Below are 25841 nucleotides of genomic sequence, written 5' to 3'. Positions count from 1 at the left end.
CACAGCACTTGGCACACAGCAACCAGTGTCTGGGCATCAGGCTTACTCAAAGCAAATAGCAACAAGGATAAGACTAATATTTGAGCTAGCCACAAAATAGCCTCTGTCTCTAGGCATCCCTCTCCAGTCTCCACTGGACATGGCACTAACAGCAGATCTTCCGTTTTATATGCTACTCTCAATTTAGCAATGTTCTCAAACCATCATAGAGGAAGTGCTGTACATGTGCCCTTTATATAGACTGTGCATGGTCATTTTTCCACTTTTATTAAATAACTAAAAAACACCTTCCAAATTCACATAAGATCTTTTGTTTTCAGAGATTAAAAAGAAGGCAAAATGGACAAAATGCCAGCTGCATGAACACAAGAACCTGAATTTGGATCCCCAGCAAGACAGAAACCTTCTGTAATCTTAGCGCTTGGGGGACAGAAATGGATGGATCCTTGTCCAGCCAGCCTAGCAAGTCAATAAGCTCCAGATTTGATGAGCCCCTACCTTAAAAAACAAAAATAAAAAATACAGAAAAGTAATCCAGGAAAAGGCTCAAATTGACCTCTGGTCTACACAGGCATGTGTACACATATGTCTGAACCAACTCCATGTACACATACACTTTGTAATGTATGTGTGCAAACAACACAAAATTTTTAGTGATTTGTTTGTAAAATTTACTTTAAATTATGTGTATGTATCTCTTTACAGGTATAAGCACATGAGTGTAGGTGCCCTATGGGACTATAGACATCAGCTCTCCCTGAAGCTGGAGCTACAAATGCTTGGGAACCCCTGACATAGATGCAGAAAATGGAAGCTGAGTTTTATGAAGAGCAGTAAACACTCTTAAATGTTGAGCTCTCTTTACACCCCATACCCTTTTGTACCCCCAAGACTTTTACTGGCTAGTAAGATGGCTCAGCAAGTTAAGGTACTTGCTGCCAAGCTTGATGACCTAAACTTTGATTCCTAGAACCCACACAGTAAAATAAGAGAACTGATTCATACAAAATGCCATCTGACCTGTGTCTGACCTGTGTCTATATATACACACATACACACACACAAAATAAATAAGTATAACAAAAATATTTTTAAAGTACCATTTTTAACCATAGTTGTGGGTTTTTGACACTAGAAAGTCAATAGAAACAAGACACTAGACCTTGGGAACACTCTATGTATTATATATTGCACAATATTTATAACTATCCATGCCCCTAGCTAGTCTGGAAGTCCTTCAAAGCAGAAACAGATAATATAGCTATGTATTCAGTTAAACACTTGTAAATCAATGGATTATACCACCAAAAAATTTCAAACTTAAATATAATAAACACTGATATTCTCTTAACTGATATTACATTATCTAATAAAAATTTTGGAAAAAAAACACAAACTTTTTCTTTCTGTACAAAAACATCTTAACAAAATACAACAAAAACACTCATGCCAATTGTCAATCTTCTTTCTACAGTTGATCACATGGCTGGTATTTATAATTATCTCCCTCTACTACCCATTCTGTATTTCTTATACCCTCAGCAAGAACCTTAGCAGATCTTGGCTCTTTTCATGGAGGTGTGACTGATAACTTCATTCCTGACAGATTTGTGCTCATTGTCATACTGCCTGGAGTAGGCTGTTGTAGTTTCCCATTGACTTTAATCACAGAACATAGTAGTACCTAGAGAAGCTCTATAGGATCTCCTATAATCCAGACATAATACTTCTTATCTCCATTATGGAGAAGCAATATAATTTCCCTTTGGTAACCTGAGCCAATCATACCTCCTAACAGTTATTCTTTCCTTAGTGTCATGGCCTCAGGGTATCAGAAGCTGCCCTAAGTGGCCAAGGGAAAGTCAGCTTCCCGTTTGATAGAATGTTTGTAATATCTCTTGATGAGAGCACTCCCTCCTCCAGAACCAAAACTTCTAGGCCAGCAGAACTTAAAGGTCACAGCAATAGGAGGCAAACATTTCCTAGTGGGTACTATTGCCTTTCCCACCCCCTAATTCAGGGACCCATGGATTCTTGCTATGATAGAAACCATACCATATGCTAGATTGCTTATTCAAAGACTTCTGGAGAACCTTGCCCAAGCCCTTCAGGCTGCTGCCACCTAATTGGTGCTATAACTGTGTCCTTAAAAGCTGATTCCATCTTTCTATCAGACCAGCTGCTTCAGGATGATGGGGAACAAAGTTAAGACCAATGGAGTCTATGACTATGAGTCCACTGCTGCACTTCTCTGGCTGCAAAATAAGTTCTTTGCTCAGAAGCAATACTGTTTGGAATACCATGACAGTGAATAAGGCATTCTGTAAGTCCACAATTGAGGTGGTTTTGGCAGACATATTATGTTCAGGAAAGGCAAATTTATAACCAGAACAAGTACTACTCCAGAAAGGACAAAGTGATGTCCTTTCTAGGGAGGAAGTAGTTCAATGTAGTTAATCTGCCACCAGGTTGTTAGCTGGTCACCCCAGGAAATGGTGCCATATCTGGGGTTCAGTGGTGGTCTCTGCTGTTGGGAGATCAGGCACTCAGCAGCAGCCTTGGTAAGTGGTAGTCCATATTGTCAAGCCAACATATAACCTTCATCTCTGCCACCATGGCCATTTTATTCATGAGCCCATTAGGCAATGACAGGAATGGATGGGCAAAGAGGCTGACTATCCACAGAATGAAGCATCCTATACTTGATTGCTGAACTCCTTCTCAGCTGATGCTTTTGATGAACATTTACATAAGACACAAGTATCTTAACATCCTTTGCCCATTTGGAGAGATCTATTGACATACTTCTTCCACAGATATCCTTCTCATCAATTTTCTAATCATGTTCTTTACAAATCCCTAACTACTTAAAGGAAGTGGTCCAGCTAAGCCCAACAATGGCTGTCTACCAAGAGAAGGTCTAAGAATCCAGTAGTTGTTCAGTCTACAAGGATGGATGTTTTAGCTGGTCTTTAGTATGTTGCAGAATCCGGAAGAAATAGGTGACTCTAATGCAAGTAAAGGAATGGACTTGAGCAAGCAGACAAAAAGAGAGCTTCCTTCTGTGTCCTTTATCTAGGCTTCCAGCAGAAGGTATGGTCCAGATTTAAAGTGTGTCTTCCCACCTCTGATATCCAGAATAGAATTGGAACACCACTTCAAATGACTTAATTAAGAAAAACTCTCTTACAGCCATTCAGCCCAGCCATTCAGGTTATAGTTAATTTCAGATGTAGTCAAGTTGACAACCAAAAATAGCCATCACACCTAGATTCTCTCAAACACAAAATCCTATGGACATATAAAATTGAACACCAGAATCAAAGACACATACACTTATTTATATACTTACTTGTTTATTTTTGGTGGTGGTGTAGGGGATCAAACATGGGGCTTAGGCATTTAGGCATGCCCTACACCACTAAGTCATACTCTTGGAATATTAAATTCACAGTTCTAAATAAATGGTTTTCCATTCTTAGAAATTTGTAAGATGAATATGATAATGGCAGTGAGTGCTGCACATGTGCACATGCACACACACACATACACATGCACACGTGCAAACACACACACACAGACACCAATTTGAGAAGAAAAAACAAAAGTCCTCAAATCTTAGGAACAAACTTTTCCTTTTGTTTTGTTTTGATACAAGGTCTTATTTTGTAGCCTTAGCTAGCGTAGAGCTCAATAAGTATACCAGGCTGGTTTCAAACTCCCAGATCCATTTGCCTCTCCAGGGATCAACGACAACCACCCTAGAGTAATCATTTCTAACAAACTCAGGAACCTAGAGGAATAAATGCTCACTCCTCCAAATGCACAATGTAAATATGCAGTATCTTAACCATGGCTGAAATACAACAGCCAGAAATGGAAGAGAAAAATGTCCTCTAAATAAAAATATAAAATAAAAAAAATAAATACATAAAAAGAGTTACACCCCATGTTAGCATACAGGTGATTCCACTGGCCTGCCTACAGGGACCTAGCAATTGCTTATGTTATCACCTGCCACTCCCAGGTGCAAGAGGTATGTGCTAGACCTGCCCAACACTCAGCAGACTGAGATATTCTGTCTCTGTCTCTCTCTCTCTCTCTCTCTCTCTCTCTCTCTCTCTCTCTCTCTCTCTCTCTCTCTCTCTCTCTCTCTCTCCTCCCCCCTAATGTTCCTTCTGTTGTCTGCAGGTGCCCCCCACCTTCTCTCCAGGTCCCCTCTCTCTGCCATCATGGCTCTGCTCCCCTCTGTCTGACTGTCTACATGTCCACTTGTCTGCTTCTATCACTTTCCTCAGCCCTCACTGTTCTCCCTTTCCCCAGTAAATGTCTTTCACATCAGGTCTGTTGCATAGCATAATTACACAGGGGCACACCTTGGCATGGGCCTGCCAAAGGTACCCCTAACCCCTCCCCACATTAAATCTCATAACATCCAGTCAGAAGTAAATAACCTATACCATCCAAGTGTAGCTCCTGGATAAGTAGTAAACACTGGCTACTCACAAACAGCTATGCACTATCCTTGCCTCAAAGCAGCCAGCCCCACCCATCTTGAGGAACCAACCAGAAGTGCTAAGAAGCTGACTTCACTAGCTAGGAAGAAAAACACTGAGATCTGTATAGAGAAATGTAGAGCTGTGGTCCAGGCTGACAAGAACAAAGAAACCTCATAAATTGGGCTCTTTTGTCCTAGTTTGGTGTGTGGCTTTGGGGAGTGTGTTATGTTGGGAGGGTCCTTTACTCAGTGAGAAGGTGAACAAAGTACAGACTATTACAGCAGAGAAACATTCCTTCTAGAATCCACAGAGAGACTGGCCTTTTACCTCTGGCTGGGCCCAAGCATGGGGCCAGGGTTTTGTCATGGACGCCTCTCTGCTGCCCACACTGGCTGTTCCACAACAGAGAGAGACAAGAGGCAGGCCTTGCAACACCTACTTAAAAGAGGCAGATGGAGAGGAGAGGAGAGTGTGTGGGATGCCTTTACCTCCCCCTCAGGAGGCGCCCAGCAGGAGCCCACAGAGCCAGCAGCTCCAAAATCGGATTTCCACACATCTTCCCACCCCAGAATGCCTTACCCCTCTGGCAAGAGGAAACAGAGCATTAAAGCAAGTGTGGCTCTGGTGCGCAAGGGGATTTCAGAAGGCCTGAAGATGTCTTCTCACACTTCTGCACTTTTCTGGAACTTTTCTGGCTACAGAGGTAGCCAGGTTGGGAAGTTATTCAGACACTGACCCAATGAGGGCAAGTGTGCTACTTCAAGGAGCACACAATCAGTGTCTGCAGGCTGTCCTGAGCTAGACACATACTTTATTAATAATCTTACATACACAAAATGTCCACAGGGAAGCCTAACAGACTAATTTCTGACAGCTCCAGATAACAGCAGGAGGGACTGAAACTCTGACAACTCTCCAGTTTCTGCACACCACTAAGGAGCAATGGGCCCTTCCCACCCAAGGGATGTGATGCAAATAAATAAATACAATTATCTGCAGGGCTTCAAGTGCAAGTGCAACACCACAAAGTCCTTCTCCCCAAGTACAGTGACTTGTGGGGAACAGATAGGACACTAAAACAACAGCTGGAAAACTTAATTACAGAAGGACTATGCAAAAGCTGACAACTGTTTCAAAGAACCAGCCAATGGCTGAGGCCCTTCTCCCTTACCTTAAGATACAGAAGCAGCTCTTGGCTCCTGAAGATAAGCGGCAGAACCCGAATCTCTGTTTGCTGTCAATGTCAGTAAGCACAAATGTGAAGTTCTGGCCAACTTGGCTAACTGTGAGGCTGTAGAGAAGACAGAACAAAGGGAGAGATGAATGTGTGCTAAGTTTCCAGATAAAGTATCTAATCACCACAAGTCATTGAACTTGTTACATTTTCTTTATGGAACTTTGCAAATGAGCTAAAAATTTACACACTTCAAGAAAACAGACAAGAAAGTGGAGGGAAAGGAAAGGGAGGGAGGAAGAAAGGACAGAAGAGGGTGAAGGAGGAAACGGAGAGAGGAAAGGAAAGGGAAGAAAATAAGAAGAGGAAAGGAGCCTGCTCTGTCCTCCAAATATCAAAATCATCAATACTCTCCAATGTGCCTGACTGAATTCAGGCCCTGGGTCCCTGGGTGAATCAGCCATCAAAGTTAAAAAAGGTGCTCTATCTACCTCATTTATAGAGGACGAGAGCTGGGACAAGAGCTGCCTAAGGCACAACTTGGTGAGTGGCAAAACGCTGTTTTTTAAGCCTTGCTGTGACTCCAATGGCCACAGCACCAGCTCATTACCACCAGAGACGTTCGTGTCTACTAAGCACCGGCTCCAGTCAGATATTTAATGTATCATTTCATCTATCCTCGTGATGAATTTGGAATTTCGGTAATGTCCCCATTGTTTCAAAAAAGAACACTCAAGAGTAGCTAGGGAACTGAGTCAGTTTCAGTGAGTTCTAGGAAAAGCCATCATAAACACTGGAAAGGAAAGGGGACAAGGCTATGTCTTGTTCTCCTGAATCTTTGACATTTTCTGAACTTTGAGGAACATATTATCTTAGAGGGCAGGAGTACCAAAATGTTAAGCAAGTTAAAACATTAAAGCAATGTTTCAAGCCATTAAAAAGCCAAAAATTTTGATATAAAGAAGTATCAGTATAAAATAAGCCAACTACACACATAAAGGCAATGTAAAACATCTAGTAAATAATTTAAAAGAATACTAAAAACCAGAATAATCGAAAACTCTTTTAGGTTATAAATGCTTCAAAATACACATTTTTTAAATCCATTTACCAGTTATCCAGTATCTCACTTTCTAATGAAATGTAAAACATTTATTCCAAACTCTAATATATAAGTTTACACTAATATTTTAGAATTTGGCAGTGAATTAAACCATAGAATTCAGAAACTTGTACGGATCACACATATACTATATTTTATAAAGTATACTCAAGTTGATAAGACAGTGACTTTGCTAAAATATTCAAACTGATGCCAACGTGCCAATTGTCAGTAGAAATGAAAAATCATTTCTTAACAGGCCTTTTCCAAAGACAGGACTATGTTATCTTTGGGTGGGCTATGAATTAAAATTTTAAATATTGAATAAACTTTGTTTCTAAAAATCCCTTATACAAGTCACAAAAGAATAGTAAAATTAAAGAGATTTTCAAGGTATCCTGGCACAAAGATCAAGGGCCTTGCCTAGTTATATTTAAGGAAACAATTCTATCCCTTAGAGAGTGCTTCAAGCACAGGAAAATGGCTCCGAAAGACAAGGAAGTGTTCCACTCTCCTTACTTAACTAGGGAGGTGAACAAAACAAGGTGACAATTTCAAAGCCATGTGGCAATAAAGCAGGTGTAAGTAATGCTATCCCCCACCTTACAGCTAGGGAAAGGAACACATTTCCATAAAAGTTATAGAGCTGTCAGGGGGACACCAAATGCTACCTTCTTATGGCTGTTATGTTTTATCTATAAAGCTTGGAAACTGTGTTACTATGGTGATTTAATACTATGTTTTAAAGGGGGATTATATGATTAATTTTAACAAGGTTGAGAAGTGAAGATGTGTGAGAAACAAGATTCTAGCTCACATAATTAAAGTGATCCAGGAGGAAAGTGGGCCTCAGTGGGGGAGGGGAAGCCTGTTTTTATTAAAATACTTAATGCAACAGGTTTAGAAAAGTCCAAGATATAAATAAGGTCACATTTTTGTGAACTGTTACTTTGTGATCCTACCAAATGTGATTCATTATTTTGTTTTTGGGGTTTGATTTTATTCCTAGAATGTGCAAAATAAAAACTAGAAATGAAGGGTATTGATAGAACTGAAAAACAAAACAAAAACAGATCTCTAAGAAAAGGATCCAGTATGAAAATGATTTGACCTGCAAATTGGCTGCCATTAATTTCCTATGCTGCCATTAAAAAATGGTTTTAAAAAAAGTATGCATAACTACACTATAAGATCAAAGAAAGATGCATTGCTTATTGGCTTGATACAAAGCCCAGCCCAGCTATCTCTACCTGGGCCTTAACTTAGCTTAAAACTTCCTTAAAAACAGCTTTCAGCACCTCAGTTTCTTCACATGGAATAATCATGAGAAGCTAGCAGTCGACCCAAAGTATGTTTTAGGAATCATTGGGATAATCATTTATTTTAAAAGGCCAGTCCTTAGTAGGAATTATTAATAAGAGGGAGGAGGCAAGCTGCTACTAACTTATTGAAGATAAAATTCACAGGAAGGTCATGATTTACAGAGACTCCCTGACCATTTCAGCTTTTTAACACCTGAGCAGTCCACTAAGGGACCAAATGATTCAAGTTTGCATTAAAATGAATGATTCTTTTGGGGATGTTTCAACTTAGGAGACACTATTCTCAATCAAGTCATCTTTCTAATTCCTAGAAGAGTTGAAGTACAGGTCATCAAAAACACAAAAGCAGTAGACTCAATTTTTTTTCTCTCCCCCTTGGACAACATCCAATAAACTAAGTCTGTCAGGGGCAGTCAATGAGAGGTTAACTTGAAGGGTTCTGAATCTCCAGGGAATATATCACTCGCTCCACTAGCTGCGGTGGTCTATGGAAGTATTCACTATTTTTCATAAAAAATGACTAGGGGGTCTGCTTCCTCAAAAGCTGCAGTTCATTTCCTTTTAATATTAGCATCTGTAATTTCTATAAGAATCAGAGATTTCACAATGATTAAAGCAAAAGGAACCATAGGAACCATTGATCCAATTTTCTTATTTTATGGGTGGGAAAACTGAGGCTTAGGGTTTTGTTTTGGTTTTCAAAATAATTAGGACTAGGGCAAATATCCAAGCCAACTTGTGGTTCAATGTCCTTTCCATCCTGCCATGCTGCTCTAAACACAAGGACAGCCCTCCCCTACATGTCTCAGCTCAGGTTAAGGAACTAAATTATGACAAGAATGCAGAGTTGTCTTGGCAAATGGACTGTGCTTCTCATTAAGCTCCAGAAAGCACATTTGAGCACCAGCTGACCAGGACTGGGATCACCCTGAGATACTCCTCCCACACTTAGATGAATGTACAAAACAAGGGAACAGATCAAGAATGAAGCCCAGACTTTAACCTTCATGCTACCCTGTAAATGCTCATCAGCTGTTCAAGGTCCTTCTCACCCTATTTTGTTTAATACTGGAGTTGCAAGAACAGCACAAAGTATATGGAGACAAAATCTGAGTCCAGTCCTTCAGTGAGAGATGAGACTTTACATGTCAGACTCACTTTAAGCTTACCCATCTTCCATACTGAACTACAACTACACAGAGTGATATAACATGTCCTGGAAATATGTGCTAAACAACAAAAACAGGAACCTTACAACTCACATGGCTGACTAACCCTATCCCTAACCCTATCTAACTGGACAACAGCTTCTCAGAGATGTCAACATTGACTCAAAGAATGAGATGGGATGGCCATACCAGGCTCAAGAAACTGTATATTTCCAGCAAAGGAAAAAGCTAAGAAAGATCTTTGCAGTTGAAAGGAACTGGGCACATGTAGGAAAGAAAAGCATATGAGGGGCAACCTAAAGCACAAGAGATGAATAGCAGCATCACATGAGTTGCTACATAAAGTGAGCACCAGGCCATGCAGAATACCTCATACACAAGTCATATTAAGATAGTACCTCTTTTGGGTGGATGTGGATAGGGTGTGTGTTTGGAGTAATAAAAGGCCACTCAATAGTTCTAATCAAAAGAAAACATTAATCTCAAACTTCTAAAACAATGTCAAATACAGAGTTGAACACACTAGTTAGGAAAGCCACAGAAATGTTTGAGTTGGAGGCAAATATTCAGAAGTCATCTGAGAACAGGTGATACTGAACATTACAAAAATGATGAGGTCACCTTAGGAAAAGAACTCAGAGAGGCAGAAGATTGTCTAGGACTCATTTACAGAAATACCAGTTGAGACAATAGATGAAAAAGGGACCGTGAAAGGAAAAAGAGACAACCACCAGGCAGAACAAACAGGAAGGAAGGTCACCTGTCCTGATGCATCAAGATGAGAAGGGAAAATGTCTATTTCTGTGAGTGGTAAGAAGGCCTTGGATGGCCTTTGATAAGAAGTTGTAGCTGAAAGACAAAAGCAAGAGAGGCCGAATGGGACTGAGGAACAAGTTAGCAGTTATAGAGGACTCTTGCAAGCACTACAGAACCAGACAGTAATTGGGTGGGGAGAGTCAGAGGCCCGTACTGCTTTTAGGACGGAGACGTACCAAAAGTTGATTTTAAGCCACTGAGAATGACACAAGAGAGAGAAGACAAAATAGTGAGAGCTGTGTTTTGTATAAGAAGCTTTGGTCTTCTATGCACAAGCTGTGTAAGAACAGACGAGTTACTGTATATCTCTGATCTCTTCTGTAAAATCAACCATCACACTGCAAAGTGATTTTAAGGTTTATAAATCAAGAATATAAAGTAACTAGCACATAGTACACAATGAAAATAACCAAGACTAGTATAATTATAAAATGTAAGGCCCAAAGTAAAACACTGTCACCCTTGCCCACTGTGGCTTACTAATAATCACCTGAATAACTGTCTACTGCCAAATTATCCTGTCCTTGAGTTTGTAGACTGCTGAGCGGCACCCAACGTTTATCAAATTCTATCTCCTATCCTGACGTTTCATGAACCACAAAGCTTTCATATATACATATACATATACATATACATATACATATACATATACATATACATATACATATACAACATTTGATAGAATCTCAAGCTTCTTATCATCCCTGCTCAGAAAACCAAGTGTTGAGATTGGCAGGCTCCCAAGAATTCTGGACAGGAGCAATAAGTTTGCTAATAAGATTAAGGAGCTAATAAGATTGCTAGAAAGAATCAAGAAAACCACCAGACATTTCTAAGAAAAAAAAAAAACAAAGATCTGTCCTGACCTTGTCTACCGAAGCCTGACAAATTAAATTATCAATAACCTCAGCATCAAAACTAGAGGAACTATAGAGAACGTCCTAGTCACAGGACAGAAGTCATTGGCCTCCCTCCTGGACATGGCAAGTCAAGGGGAACATCCCAAAGGCACCCCACATCCTGTCACCAAGGCCAATTGCCATGCTACTCACGAATGCTGTGGAACTGACCATGAGCCACAGCTGAATCCACCATTTACACTAAACTAAAGGATCCAAGTCCAGCAGAACAAATGAAGCAGAAACAGAAGTACGGGAAGACCTACTCTAATGCACAAACCAAGACAACACTGTACCTATGTGGGAGCTATTTCTTCAGTTATCTAAATTTTCTACTTTTCTACAGTAACTATATATTGTTTTCAAAATAAATTACTTATGCTGTGTTAGCTAATGGTAGTAGTATGGTAAAGCAAAAAAAAAAAAAAAGTAGAATTAGAGGTAGCAGCAAAATGAGGTAACTTGAAAAACAGTAACCTCTACACACTAAAGGCAGAACCTTGAGCACAGCACATATGTGAACCTAGCTGGGTCTTTGCTGCCCATATGCAGAACACCAAGTATGGTAACAATTCAAATAGCTTATGTTTAGCATAAGAAAAGAACACTATACAGTGTGCCCAGTAGATAACAGATACCAGCTCAAGTGCAAAGTAATATCTGAGCCCCTTTGCATTTGTGGCTGCACCCAAAACCACAAAATGGTTTCATTTCATTTTGTCACCTGTCATTGGTGAATATAGAATAGAGGCGTGCCTCTCACATACTTCATCACTAACAGTGAATCCTTCTTGAGACAATGCAAGAACTCAGTGGTTACTTTACTCCTTCTGCCACCAAGGGCTTCAAGACAGTAGTGGGTAGAAAGAAGCATGAACAGGAATAAGTTCCTTCCCTAGCACTGTGACTATAGTTATGATGATAAGTAAGACCTCTTTCTTTTGTGGATCTTGACCTCTCTCCTGTAAAATGGGATGTCCGAGGCAGATGCTGCACTCTCAGACCCTGAAGGCACATTCTTAGAGCCTCCTGTGCCCAGTCTCTCACAGTACATGGCAGCCTCCTTAGCAGGCTCCATCTGCTCTAGCTGAACATCTCCAGGCTCACTCAGGGTTTTCTCTTCTGCTTTGCTCTGTGGTGCATATGGGGTGTTAGGCTCACTTTTCTCCATACCTACTTCTTACTGGCCTGGCAGACTCAATACAAGTCTTATCCACCACAAGTTCTCTCTGAGCATGTTAGTCTTCTGTTACCACCCCATGTTTAAAATGTCTTTACAGAATGTCTTGAATTAAACTGGGAAATACATAGAGAAAAGAGCTTCAAATCTGAGACCATTTCTATATTCTGCATCTACCTCAACACAATGGGACCTGTCCTGAATAAACATTTGCTTACACAACAGATGATAATCTGGCCACTGCTAAAAGAGTAAGGGAATAAGTAACCAGCCAGGGTAGCAAGCACTTGACTAAAATCAGTTAGGTACTCAAAGCTAATTTTTCTTATTTTCCTCCATCCTATGATTTCTCTATTTTTGGTGAATATTCTCTACAAGGTAGTCTAGTGGGGGATGAAACTTAGGACAGGCTATAAGCCTAACAGGACCTTGGGTGAGTCATAATCCCTCCATGCTCAGACAATTTCAAATGAAGAACATATTCTTACTCTTCTCTCTCTTACAGCCAGATGATAAAATGAGATAATACATGAGAAAGGCTCTCCTCTGCAGAGCTACTAGTGTTATTATTTTTGATAAGTCCTAGTTTCAGAAAGAACAACCTTAAAGCAGCACCAGAGATGGCAAGACATCAGGGCTGACAGATTTGATGACAACTGTGCAAGTCCCACTCTTGATACAGAATAGAGTGTCAGAAGGTTGCATGGCTATTCCCTAAGGTAGAGCCATTACCCAGGCACTGCTCATCACATCGCCCATGCTGGTCTATTTGCTAAGTCAATCAGTTCCATAGACCTGAGCACTCTTGTGGGCCTCAGAATTTGGCTTCATTTATTTGACACTGCTAACAGCTAGTTAAAAAAAAATCCAGACATTAAAACCTCTGTATTTCTCATAAATGAGTTTAACTGTGATGATCTCTTCTATATTGAAGTATGTCCACCTAAAAGGTACAAAAGAAGAGAATATACAGTCTCCCAAATGAAGTGGGATCTTCTTTATTTTGTTTGTTTGGGGCATCTGTAGAACTTAATTTAAGGAATATAATACAATGTGAAGACAAACTATTGCATACCAAATATCAAAATATATCCCTAAATAATGTTGCAAAAGAAAAACATAAAGAGTATCACTGGTATGAGTGATTTGCACAGATGTGATTTATAAGAAAAATAGTTTTCCAATAACAATAAAGAAACCTCCAATGTTACAGATAACAAAAAGGGGGGGGTGCTTCAGAATTACCCCTGAAGGGGTGCTACATTTCTTCAATTTCAGAACAAAATCACCCAGATGATCAAAGTAATCAGGATGGTGTGTAGTGTAAATGAGAAGTGTATATTTATATATACACATGTGTGTACATACTGCATTATGGTGGTGGGAAGTGACTTCTAATATTAGTTTACAAAGTTAATTAGTTTCAAAGTCAATTAAAGAACACTCACTCAAGAAGACCACCACTCTAACAAGCAGTCCTACCGAAATGCCTTCTTATATATGTTGTTAAATGTCTAGCCATATTTAGCTTTATTACTTTGTATAACTGTGGTTTTTCATAATTTGTAACAGAGTTCTTAGGTGGCTAGAAATGTTATACATTGCTGATTCACACATAAATACAAAATCTGTATTGAACATCTCTCAACAATACCCTACAGGACTTTCTATTTTTTTAATTGAAGCAATAGGATACAGAGGAAGGAAGAGACAGACACTCATTACAAGACAGACCGTCTAAAATCAAGGCTATTCTGTTCTGAGTAGAGACCTGCTACTAAAACATCCTGGTGCCTGGTTTTAAAAGCTCTGAGTCTGAAAGCACTGTAATGGCTGATTGGCTTAAAAACAACACGTGAGGAGCAGGAAGCACACTGATGCCGAGTGGCTGGCAGCATTCCAGAGCTGCTTTTAGGACTCAAACTCCTTTGGCTACTAAGTCTCATCCCACAGCACTCTTAGGCTTCATTTATGCCAAATGAACCAGGATACTGGTATTACAGCATATAGAAATGAACTCAGTAGCACACTATCCACATGCCCTCTAAACTACTCAAATCCGTTAGAGCATGCCTTATTTGTGGCAGCTAAACATACACGATAGAATCTTCCTAAAGAAGGCTTATGTGTTATACAGCTTTCTTGGAATATGTTATGAAATTTATTAGTCATAATTTATGAATTTTCTACAAGCTCAATAACTCTAAAAGTGGGACGAAGGGGGAAAAAAACATATGTACATACAGTCTCAGTTTAATTTCCCAAGAAAACCATAGAGAGACAAAAAGGAAGTAGACAAATGAATGATCTCAAAAATAATGCTTCACTGGAATGGAGACCACAGCAAACAGTTCTTAAAAATAAAATAAAGCCGGGCGGTGGTGGCGCACGCCTTTAATCTCAGCACTTGGGAGGCAGAGGCAGGCGGATTTCTGAGTTCGAGGCTAGCCTGGTCTACAGAGTGAGTTCCAGGACAGCCAGGACTACACAGAGAAACCCTGTCTCGAAAAACCAAAATAAAATAAAATAGAATATAAAATAAAATAAAATAAAGATCACCACCTTGCCATTAAGGTTACAATTAAAGAAAGTTACATGAAGTTTTTGAAAAATTGTTGCCATCGTGCAATGGATTATTTACAAACAAAACAAAACAAGCCTCATAGCACTTCAGTTATCCCAGAGTTCATACAGTTGTACCTTTCCCCATAAATCACTTCTTGTGCTATGAAGACTAAGGACTGTTCAGGAGCTTGTGTATGTTTTAGTAGTAATGCCTATAGAAAATGCCAATTCCCCAGAGACAGTATCTTCAGTCACCTAAACCAAATGTAAAACACTATCTAGCAACATATCTTTTAAGTAGTAAAATGCTTCTAAACAAGATAGGTCCACATCTATTTAAATTTAGAGTTGAAACCAAGGGTTAACAAACCATAAAGCCAGATAGTCATATATTATTTGTTTAAGCCAAATATATTAATCTTCAAATGCAAATTCAACAGTATTAAATTAAATACCAACCATTCTTAATCATGGTTTAAGTCTGATAACCAAAATCAAAAATTTAGTGCCACACAAAATACATCTCACAAACTGTGCAACATATAACTCTAAGCTTTAAACTTTTTGATAGTGTTAATAAAATTCCCAGGAAAGGAGAACACTGCAATTCTCCTTGGAGCAGAGGTGTGTTAAATCATGGTTAAACAGACAGAATGTTAAGAATGGCATGGCTTTTATTTTCTATAGCAGGTTTATTACTACTCCTTTTTTTTTTTTAACTAATAAAGTTTAAAAATCTGACACTACCTGTCCACATAGAAGGGAAAACAAAACTTGGTCAAAGTCTGTAGAACTTCCTGTGGAAAGAAAGAGAGATAATTTAAACATCTATTGGGACCAATAAATCTAACATTAATCACAGAACACCATCTAGCAACTTTACCCTAAAGAAAGAGGAGACAGATGAAGAAATATGTGCTTTATCAATTACACGGAAGGAGTACAAGGCAGTCAATCATGAGAAATAATAAACATGATCAAACTTCATTAAAAATGAAAAATTAATCAAGAATCACACATGGGCAAGCAGCAGGAGCCATGCAGAAAAGCTCCGAGGGGAGGGAGGTGCTTGGGTTGCCTGTGTTAACACTCCTCCAGGGACCATCTCCAGCCTGACCATATGGATCAGAGTGAATAACACTGAGCCACATGGGTTTGGCCTGGCAGGGCCGCTATTGCTGGCACTGTTTTTTCCTGTTACCTAGGAACAGAGGGGGCCAGGATTAGACAGGGCTTCCTAGCATCAATAGGCCAAATTATAACAGAATAAAAAGGCAACTTGAAGATAACTGTTCCTGGAAATTCTTAACTTCATTCTTAGAGTTTAAAACTTCATTTGGCTGCTTTATGAAGAAGTTGTCATACAGTAATTTTGGAATCAAACTATGACCACTGTTTTTAGTTAAACATCATTATCTTAATTAGTCATACTTACCTGTTTGAAACGTATAAATATGTTTTTACAAATGCCAAGACACATCAATGCAAACACACTATTCAGGAGAAGGGCACAAGAAGTAACAGTATCTCAAAAACTTATTTATAAAAGACAGTGTTCTTACATTAAGATGAGAACATTGGAACATGAAACACAATATGGGTGGGGAACTTTTCCTAATAGACACATTTTACATACACATACACAAGCAAAGATAGCCATATATACAAGTAATTAACTATATTACTCTCTTCATAGAATTTTCTATAGCTTGACTTAATTTGACCACAGGCTTGAACAGCCTACAGTTGGTGCTTAACATAAGGTCACTGCCCAAAGCTATAAATTTTTAAGAAGTATTCCTTTCATGAATTTGATTTTGCTTTTAACTATTTAAAATCCCAACCTCAAGACAAAATGAAAAACACTTTTTTTGAGGGGGGGGGGTCATTGGGAAACTAGTTCAAATTAAAACAAACCTGCCTGTTGCAAATACCAATCCAAGTGATAAATTAAAGATCAGTTTACAAATGTAGCACTTTTCTAACCAATAATAATGAATTATCAATGCTAACTGAATTGATGCTTCATGCTTCATTTATTTTTAAAACCAGTTCTATCATTCAAGAAATAAACCACATCAATCTAATATCCCACTCAGTGAAGCAGAAATCACATTGTCTTGCTCTGCCAGTGTGTGTTCTGCCAACACAATTCAACTGTGCATATCCTAGTTTTAATATCTTCTTGGATTGGGTCTACATATATCACAGCACTGTTAAGGCATGCCATAAAACAGTAATGATTGAAAAAGTAGCTAAGAATATAAGCATATTTTGAGAGGAATTACCTATCAACTGGACATTCTTGGTGGCATTCAGCAGTCTACCTACTGTGGTTTTAAACCAGTAGTGTGTAGCTAAACTAGAGCATTATATAAGGATCAGCTTTTCTGTACATATTATTATCAGTCAGATACTGGAAAAGAGACTGTATAAAACACTCATTTTAATGGAATTATAAAAATATATTATCCACATACGAAACTCCCATGACATCATGATAACACCAAAAAGCTTATCTCAACTTAATACACATTCTTTAAAAATACCATGTGTTCATTCATTGCCAACATAAGCAGCTACGAAGACAGCCATCTTTTATTCCTCAAAAGTTTCAGGTACAGAAAGCACTTCTCTACTCTTATGCTGGAGTTGCACTGGCAAAAGGCCTCAAAAGATTTTTGAAAGAAAGGACCCCTATGGCTACAATAAAGCATTGTGTTCTACAGCAGAGTCAAAGGAATCGAATATGCCCAACTTATTACTCACTACAATATAGAAACTACTTGCCATTACTGGTCATTACTTATGTCAAAATTAATGATTAACCATGAATTTGACTGTCAAATAATATTAGAACAAATATGGAAATGACCAGTATAGGCTGAGTATAACCCACCTCCCACAAACTCTCCTTTCTATACAACAAAGTAGTAGGGTAGGAGAGATGAGGGAAGAAGGTATGTAGGAAAATGCAGGCTCCTGTTTGCATATTACCGTATGTTTCTTCATGTTTATGATGCCACAAGAGCTTGATATTTCAATTTAAGTCAAACAAGATGGTAGTGTGCTGTCAGAGGGGCAAAATGAGCATCTATCTGGTAATAAGCATAATCACATGATTTCAATTAGAACTAAAATATCTACTTTTGAGTTTGGGGAGAGAAAGACAAGAGAGGGAAACAACCAATGTTCTTTGTAAATAAAAGCTGCCAAAATAAACCAATTTCCGCATACTGATGCTTGCATTATATATATAAATATTCAGTTATCTTATCCTCTTTGTCCAAAGAAAAACATAATTATTCAGATATGGAAAGACTACTCTCCAAGGGAGGGGGGAATAAAACCCTGATTTAAATATTTTTTGAGCCTTCTAGTTATTGCAGGGTATCCCAGAATTTTTCAACACTAATTTTACTGGGGAAACAATCATCATCCAGTTACCAACCCCATTTTCTCTCAACAACTAAGTCTGGCTAGGGAACTTGGTTTGTAGAGGTTAATTTCGCTGTTTTTCTCCCCCACACAAGCTCTTTCAGCCAGCCAGCCTGCCTCAGCTCAGCTCAGCCTCCACTTCTATAACATAAAGGGGATCTAGGAAATGCAGAGCAGCTGATGAAATGTAAACGACCTCATTGCAAAGGCAAGGATGGGGGGCGGGGGGGGGGGAAGACTGTGTGCCAGATCTCCAGATCAATTCCCAAGTTTATATTTTCACAAATTTTTTTTATATACAGTATGATTTTTTTAACATTTTAATGAGCAAAACTAAATAAATAATAAAAGTGAATCTATAGTAGCCAGTCACCACAGTTAAAGTGCAGGGCATGAACTAGTTCCCAGGAGGGAACCAGTACACCATGTCACCACTGGCTTTAGGACATTCGCCACCTGGTTCCATGTCCCCAGGTTCCAACTCTTTTCATAATCAAAACACTGCTGACATTATAAACCCCAGATGGGTTTTCTAAAATCCCTCCCAATCAATATATCCAACACATAACTTATTGGAGACAACACTGAGCTCATTGATTAAGGTGAGTTCAGTAGCAAAGTTTTCAAAATAAATGAGACAAGAAAATAGCAGTCAACCTCTTTGTGTCACCAGACAATTTATGAAATAGGCAATTTCCAAAATACTTTTCTTTCTAACAAAATATATGATTTTTCATGTGGGAAGAAACAGAAGTGGGGAGGGGAGCAGTCACACAACCATTTCAGTTATGCATATATTAAACTGCTGGCTGTATGGGAGCAGGAAAGCAACATCCACAAAGCTCTGTCCACCAGGAGATCAAGCCAACACAGCCAAGGTAGGATGAAACAACAGAAATCAGACATGAACTCAGGGCTAACCTTGGTCCACTCTGGGTTCATTTACCTAATGGAAAGTCTCACCTCAGGTCAGAAAGCCCATCAAGGGAATTTTCCTCATTGTGGAGAAAGAGGGGTATGTTCCAACACTGAGATATTCTCTTAAGAACTAAGTCAAGTTTTATATTTATAATATCTATTATAGAGAGTCCTATGTGGGAGTAAAGCTTTGAAGACTAAATTCAATGATTTTATCTGAAACTGTTAATCACGAAAAGGTTTGACCATGTCTCTCTAAATGTGGGCTTTGAAGGGATGTAGGCAATCCTGTAACAGACATCCTTTCCTAAGCCAAATACTTTGTTTTCATCTTCAATAAAACCTATAAACAAAAATAACTTCTATTTGGCAGATGAAAACAGCAGTCAGACATAGACATACATACCCCACAAGTAAGTGCCCTCTGAAGGACAAATGTGCCAGCTGACCTTACAGTGTCTCCTGGAAGTAAGAAACACTGAGATAGATGAGGCACAGCTTCCATAATTAGAGGAGGGAGGGGGAAAGATGTGCAAGAAAACATCTAAGAAGTACTGTGAATAAATGAATGTATTTTAAAATATGTAAAACTACAATTAGCCTTTCAGTGCATCCTAAAAGCTTACAGAGCAGCTGATAATTTACCTTAGGGGGAGGGGGGATAAAAAGGAGGGCAGCCAGTGGGAGAACATTTCCTCAATTTTTTTATATTTTATTTATTTGTTAATTTCAAAATTATAGGTACGTGAGAAAAAAAGAAGCTCAGATTCCTACCATACTGTGTTCAGATTGTTTTTTAGAAGTGTGAGGGAAAGCTGACCCTCCCCCACTCCTCCAAGAGAGAGCAGCATCACTGATGGGACAGGAAGCTATGACTGATCTTAAAACCCAAGCTTAAAGTTACAGAGCACACACAATCCAAACATACAAAAAGCTAACAAAATGTGTACTTTAGGCCATTTCAAGTTAAAGCCAGGGACGCCAAGGGAAAGCTAACAAAGGTTTTTAACGTTTATGATTAAGAACAGTAAAGCAGAAGCTCCTGGAAGCTTAATTAGCATCAAGTTCAAGGATGTTAATCAGAAGTTTCCTAACTGAAAATCAGTAAATAAAATTTTATTTTTTCAATATAAGCCTCAAATTAAATTCAAGATCCATATCATGATTAAAATCTCTTATTTTTCCTCTCCCAGTGAGAAAAAGAGGCTTTGAATAAAGGGTTTTAAAGAATGGCCTTCCAACACTGAACATAAAAGCCAACTCAGTTTTTTAACAGTACTGCTCAAATGCACTGTGCTAACTTTCTCTTTTAGGAATATTCAATATTTACTCCCAGCTTACTTTTTTTAATTTTAATTTTTAGTAATGCATATAATTTTGAATTATACCTAACATTTAGAATCAATGTGGTAATGCAAAGATAACACTAGAATCAAGTAAATTCATCATAATCTATAAGTGTATCATACAATTTCTTTCATATAATTTTTTTTTAAAAACTCATGCTGGGAACAAACCCAGGGCCTTGGGTATTTCAAGTGAGTCCTCTACCAGAGAAATGACCTTCCCAACATTCTCAACATATATTAACTTTTTATAAACATTTATCAAAGACTTTTAAAGATCCTACTTTTGCACAGCAATGTATTACTTCAAGTCCAAAGTAAAAATCCAGGTTTGTTTGTTTTTTTTTTAAAAAAAAAAAAACAAATCTAGTTTATCATCTAGTGTTCTTTCCTTTCATCCAAAAAATTCCCTACAGACAAATTATTCTGTGGTTACAATATTAAAAAGCATTCTTTATTTCAAAAGTTCATCTAATGAACTTTAAATTCCATAGCAAAGAGTTAAAAACTGGAGAGGCCTGTGTCAAATGTCAATACAATTTTTAAGGTTGGTGTTAAATAGTTCCAAGGTGAACAAATGATTTGGTTACCATTTCATACAATTAACATTTTGTGACATCAGTGGTACAGAAGTAGACTTCATTTTACCCCTCTAAATTGTTTTAGCTTGATCATTTCCTTAATCATTTATATTCCTGTTATCTGAACATGTGTGTTATCAACAATTCTAAAAGGAAAGGGAAAAGGCCTCAAGTCAGCAAATACCAAAGGAACAGGGTTGCTGCAGTAAAACTGCAAACACGTTTCCCCCAAGAAGTCACTTGCCCTCAGGAAATACTATTAAGAGAAAGGAAGGAAGGAAGGAAGGAAGGAAGGAAGGAAAGAAGGAAGGAAGGAAGGAAGGAAGGAAGGAAGGAAGGAAGGAAGGAAGGAGAGGGAAAAAGAGCACCGATAAAAATACTATTTTGTAAGCATATTAAAAGCTGTCAGCTTTTAAATATTTTAAATGCACACAAAAATGTGCACAGATGGGCATCTTTTCTGCTCACATTAGTCTAGAAAAAAAAAAATCTTTCATTATCAAGCTCAAAGTCCTTGAATTTTTTAAACTTAATTGTGCCTCTATTTCTTAGAATTCACACCCCAAGGCCAAAGCTTTCCTGCCACCAGTCCTTCAAATCTGACTTGGACATTACACGGGAGGAGGCTCCAAGCCTCCCTGAGGTCTCACTCCTTTTACAACACACGGAAAAGCAGTCGATAATGGGCCCATGCTGAATTCACTGCTCCCCACGTCTCCTCTTGGGACACAAGCCTAGCAGATGTGATAAAAACTGTGTCAGAGAAGTGGCTCTAGTTTGTGCCTTAATGACAACTTAAACCTCTAAACCAATACAACCAAAAGATGAACAGAGCTGCCTGTTACCTCTCTCTGCTGCCAATCTTCTAATACCTGGGAACTAAATTAGCACCTCTCCCCACAACTTCCCCTGCCACCCCTCAAAATCTATTCTAATTTTAAAAGATAAATGAGTTCAGAAAACACACTGGTGGCCCAAGTGTCTGGGTGCTGTGTGTATGTCCTATAATTAAGCGCTGACACATATTTCATAGAGTTTGTATTTTCTCAAGGTATGATGATTGAGCATTCAGATGTCATAAAAGACTGCCTACTAAACTCCCTCTGATCACCACCCCAGTACCCATATTCACAAATACCGCTGGGAGATTTACAGGCTCAAAAAAATGCTTAAAGGTCTAAAGATTATTTTTAAACATGTTCAAACATAGGAGAGGTGATATTCTGAGTTAATGAAACATTCTAATTATTAAAATTTATACAGGACAATTTCTTAAACCATGGGCGGTTATACTTTTCTTTTAACTCATAAGAACTTTTTGTCTTACCTAATGATATGGTACCATAAAAATCTATTTCAATGTGTACCTCTGATAACATTTTCTAAATTCTATAATTCAGCCTTCAGATGATGGGTCTTTTTACCCAGTATCTTGAAAGCCTATTCAGCCACAATTGTATACCCACTTAATCAGCAATCATTGTTCTGGGATGTGGGACTTTGTTGTCAAGACAAGCACCAAAACCTTTAAAAAAAAATTTTTTTTTTGAGAACTGGCATAAGAAAAAAGTGATCTTTGTCAGACAAGGACAAATTTATGCAAATCTTTTATAAACATTCACAAACATTTATTTAGCTTTTGAAATGTTGGCCTCATTTGAGAGCATGAAAATGAGGGGGAAGTAGGAAAACGCAAAGGACAGCTTAGAAGCTGGCACGCTACATAAATATTCAGAAGGAAGATTATAGGATTCATGTTAGGCTGTCTTAGGCTTCTCCAAAGTCCACATAGAATAGCAAAGAACAAAACTAACGAGAAGTGCAGCAGATGTTAGACAATGCATCGGCCTCTTTTCCTCTCTCACTTGGCTATACTTGGACGCTTTTATATTTCCTTTCAATATGGTTAGGTCATTCAAGGATTCTCCTATAGACTCTGTATTGTGGCTACAGATCTATAAGCTGGGGGTCTGTCAGCTTTCCAAAAGTTTCCAATGAAAAGGCATTATGCAAATTCTACCTCTCTTACCCTCTTTCAGGGGGGAAAAAAGCCTCCAGTATGCAGTCATCAGAGTATTGGAAGCCCCAGCCTTCATTTCTGTATGGCTGTGTTTGCCTCAGGGCCACGCTGCTTGTTTTGACAGTGGATCCCCCTAGATAGTTGGGATTAGTCGAGCTTGTTTGGATAAACTTGAAATCAAGGCCTTCTCTAGGTAGACAGCTAGATGTAGCTACCGAGTTTCCAGCTGCCTCCTCCTTTCATCCCCAAACAACTGCAGATTCACAGTAGCTATCACAGCCACAGGCTATGTCACATACATAAGTACAAAATTAAAGGCTGCTAAAAGAAGCCTTTGTAAGTCTTAGTGCTAAAATAAGGAATCTGTACTGCTTGGTTTATACAAATTATTCTAGCACTACCAGTATGGAACTGAACCTATCAGTTAACAAGGCATGTTAATCAAGACTCCTAGCTTCTTCTGATGGACAGGATCATGGTTTAGTAATTCACCTAACCTCTACTTATTAGCTCTTGCATGAGGATAATAGCTGAAAATGTTGAAAAGGAAATAGCAACCTTTATTTATCCAGTGCCAGGGAATGTTAGATACCATCAACAAACACTGCAAGCAGAAAATGGGAATCAAAGTGTAAATATTAGACCTGCTTTGGAAAGAGTATTATTTAAGAATTGCTTAAACTGAGTTCGACTACACAGCCATCTCTATTTCACAAGTAATATTTCTCACAACTTACAGTCAAAGGAGGACAGAAGGAAGAGTCAAGACTGAGGAAACTAACAGTCAGAACACACTGATGGCATTCTGTTACCGAGACAGAGGGCAGGTGACAGGAAACACTTGCAAAATAAAAAAAACTATGTAAGAGGTTTCCTAAAATCTAGCATTCAATATTTTACTTTTTAAATCTCTTCAGAAGGCTAGCAAAATATAAGAAAAAAATTCAACCTCATACATATGTTTTATTTTACTCCAATTTCAACATACACAAACTAGCAATTACCTGTGGCTGCCTAAGATAAACTAAGGGCAGCAACTGGACCAGCAAAGGCTTGCACATTTTCTAGAATTCTTCTGTGACCCATAATGTTTGTAAGTCCTTTCCCTCTCTTATATAATGTCAAGTCACAAAAGGCAGCTTTCAATAACACCTTTCACTCATCATCATGTATTCTCAAGAGTCAACAGCTTAAGTCACTTATTTCAAAAAGAAGCCCTAAAGTACTGAAGCTATTCTGAAGCTCACTGTCATGGGCTTCATTTCTTGGACAACTTAGAACCTAAAGATCTGTTTAAGAACATACCCCCTTTTCTCTAAAGAGCTTGCAGCAAATATTTCAGGGCTTGAGATCAGTTAGGAAACAATAACATAATTTGAAAGTGAAAAAAAAAAAAAGCAACAACACATTCCCACAGACAGGCATGGTAGCACATACTTTCGAACCTAGTACTCAGGAAGCTGAGGCAGAAGGATCGTGAACTTGAGAAAAAACTGAGCTACATAGTGAGTCACTGTCTCAAAACACACACACACACACACACATACACACACTTTTAAATCCTATTACTAAAAACACTGGTGCCGGTTTTCTAGTCAGAATCTGACCAGCTGACTGCAGTAAGCAAACCTGTGTTAAATGCCATTTTATAGGAGGAAAAAGAACAAGAGGAGGAGGAGGAGAGTGAACAAAGAAAAAAGGAGGGGTTAGGGAAGGTAGATAATATTACAAAGACTCAGCCATATCCCAAACTCTAGAAACCTCTAAGACAGTGATTCTTAATCTGTGGGTCATGACCTCTTTGGGGATCAAATGACCCTTTCACACGGGTCACATATGAGACACCCTGAATATTAGATATATTTTGATTCAAACAGTAGCAAAATTACAGTTATGAAATAGCAGTGAGTTCATTTTATAGTGAATGGTTACCACAACATGAGAATTGTATTAAAGGGTCACAGAATTAGAAAAGTTGAGAAACACTTTCCTAGGAGGTAAAAGAACATTGCTAGCCATACTGGTTCCATGGTGAACCAGCAATCACATCTGATTGTTGCTAAACAGCCAAATGTCTACTACAAGCCTTTTAAACAGAAAACTTCTTAAAATATATAACAAAACTGTAAGATTCTTTTCCAACACCTAACATTCACAACTGTTTTGTGGCTAGACCTATCACAAAAGCATTTCCTCCTTTCTTCACAATTCCCAAGTGAGGTTCATGGCTTTTCTAAGCAAACAGTTCCATGGTCTCTGAATTTGTCACCATCTTTCCACTTGAGATTCATTCTGTTTGTAATTATTTCTGAAGGAGTACGGGGGGGGGGGTTCCCTAATGCCCCACTCACTACTCTGTCCTATAATATTGCTTGTCCAATGTTCTGTTAGATGAAGAAAGTGGACAGCCTTCTTCCTGGACCCCTCTCAAACCCCTTTCCATTTAATACGTTTCCTGGAACTTTCACTTTCTTCTTTCTTTGCAGCCTCCTCTACCTACACTGTAGTTTCCATAGGTAAATTAGTTGACTCAGTTCTCTGTTCTGGACAGCCTCCCCAGTTCTCGGCCTAAGTTCAACATATCAAAGACCCAGGCTCACCACCTATACAGCTCTGACCCATTCCAGCTGAACAAGAAAGGCTCTCAGAGTATCACTGATTCTTTCTGGGAGTAGATGATCCATTTGTATGACTAACATTCAAACACTCACTATGGCTATTGGATTTCAAGATAACTTGTGAAGAAACACCCTAAGGTCCCTGAAACCTTTCCAACTGTTTGAAAATATGGCAGAGGGTAAAGCAGCCCCTA

General features: G+C 38.6%; 1 protein-coding gene across 3 annotated transcripts in view; it reads right to left on the bottom strand.

Annotated features, from left to right (window-relative positions):
• Positions 1-25841, bottom strand: part of Dennd1a (DENN domain containing 1A) — a 473969-nt gene that overhangs the window by 312417 nt on the left and 135711 nt on the right. For all 3 annotated transcript variants that reach the window (XM_028754699.1, XM_028754700.1, XM_028754698.1), the window contains 2 exons: positions 15474-15523; positions 5671-5790 (listed from right to left, as the gene is read on the bottom strand). In XM_028754699.1, coding sequence (XP_028610532.1) covers positions 5671-5790; positions 15474-15523 — 170 coding nt within the window. The remainder of the gene's footprint in view (positions 1-5670; positions 5791-15473; positions 15524-25841) is intronic.

This window comes from Grammomys surdaster, unplaced genomic scaffold (genome assembly GCF_004785775.1).
Source record: "Grammomys surdaster isolate TR1022 unplaced genomic scaffold, NIH_TR_1.0 126035, whole genome shotgun sequence".
Taxonomy (NCBI): Eukaryota; Metazoa; Chordata; class Mammalia; order Rodentia; family Muridae; genus Grammomys; species Grammomys surdaster.
The sequence above is the reverse complement of the archived record's forward strand: the minus strand, read 5'-3'. Positions and strand labels throughout refer to the sequence as shown.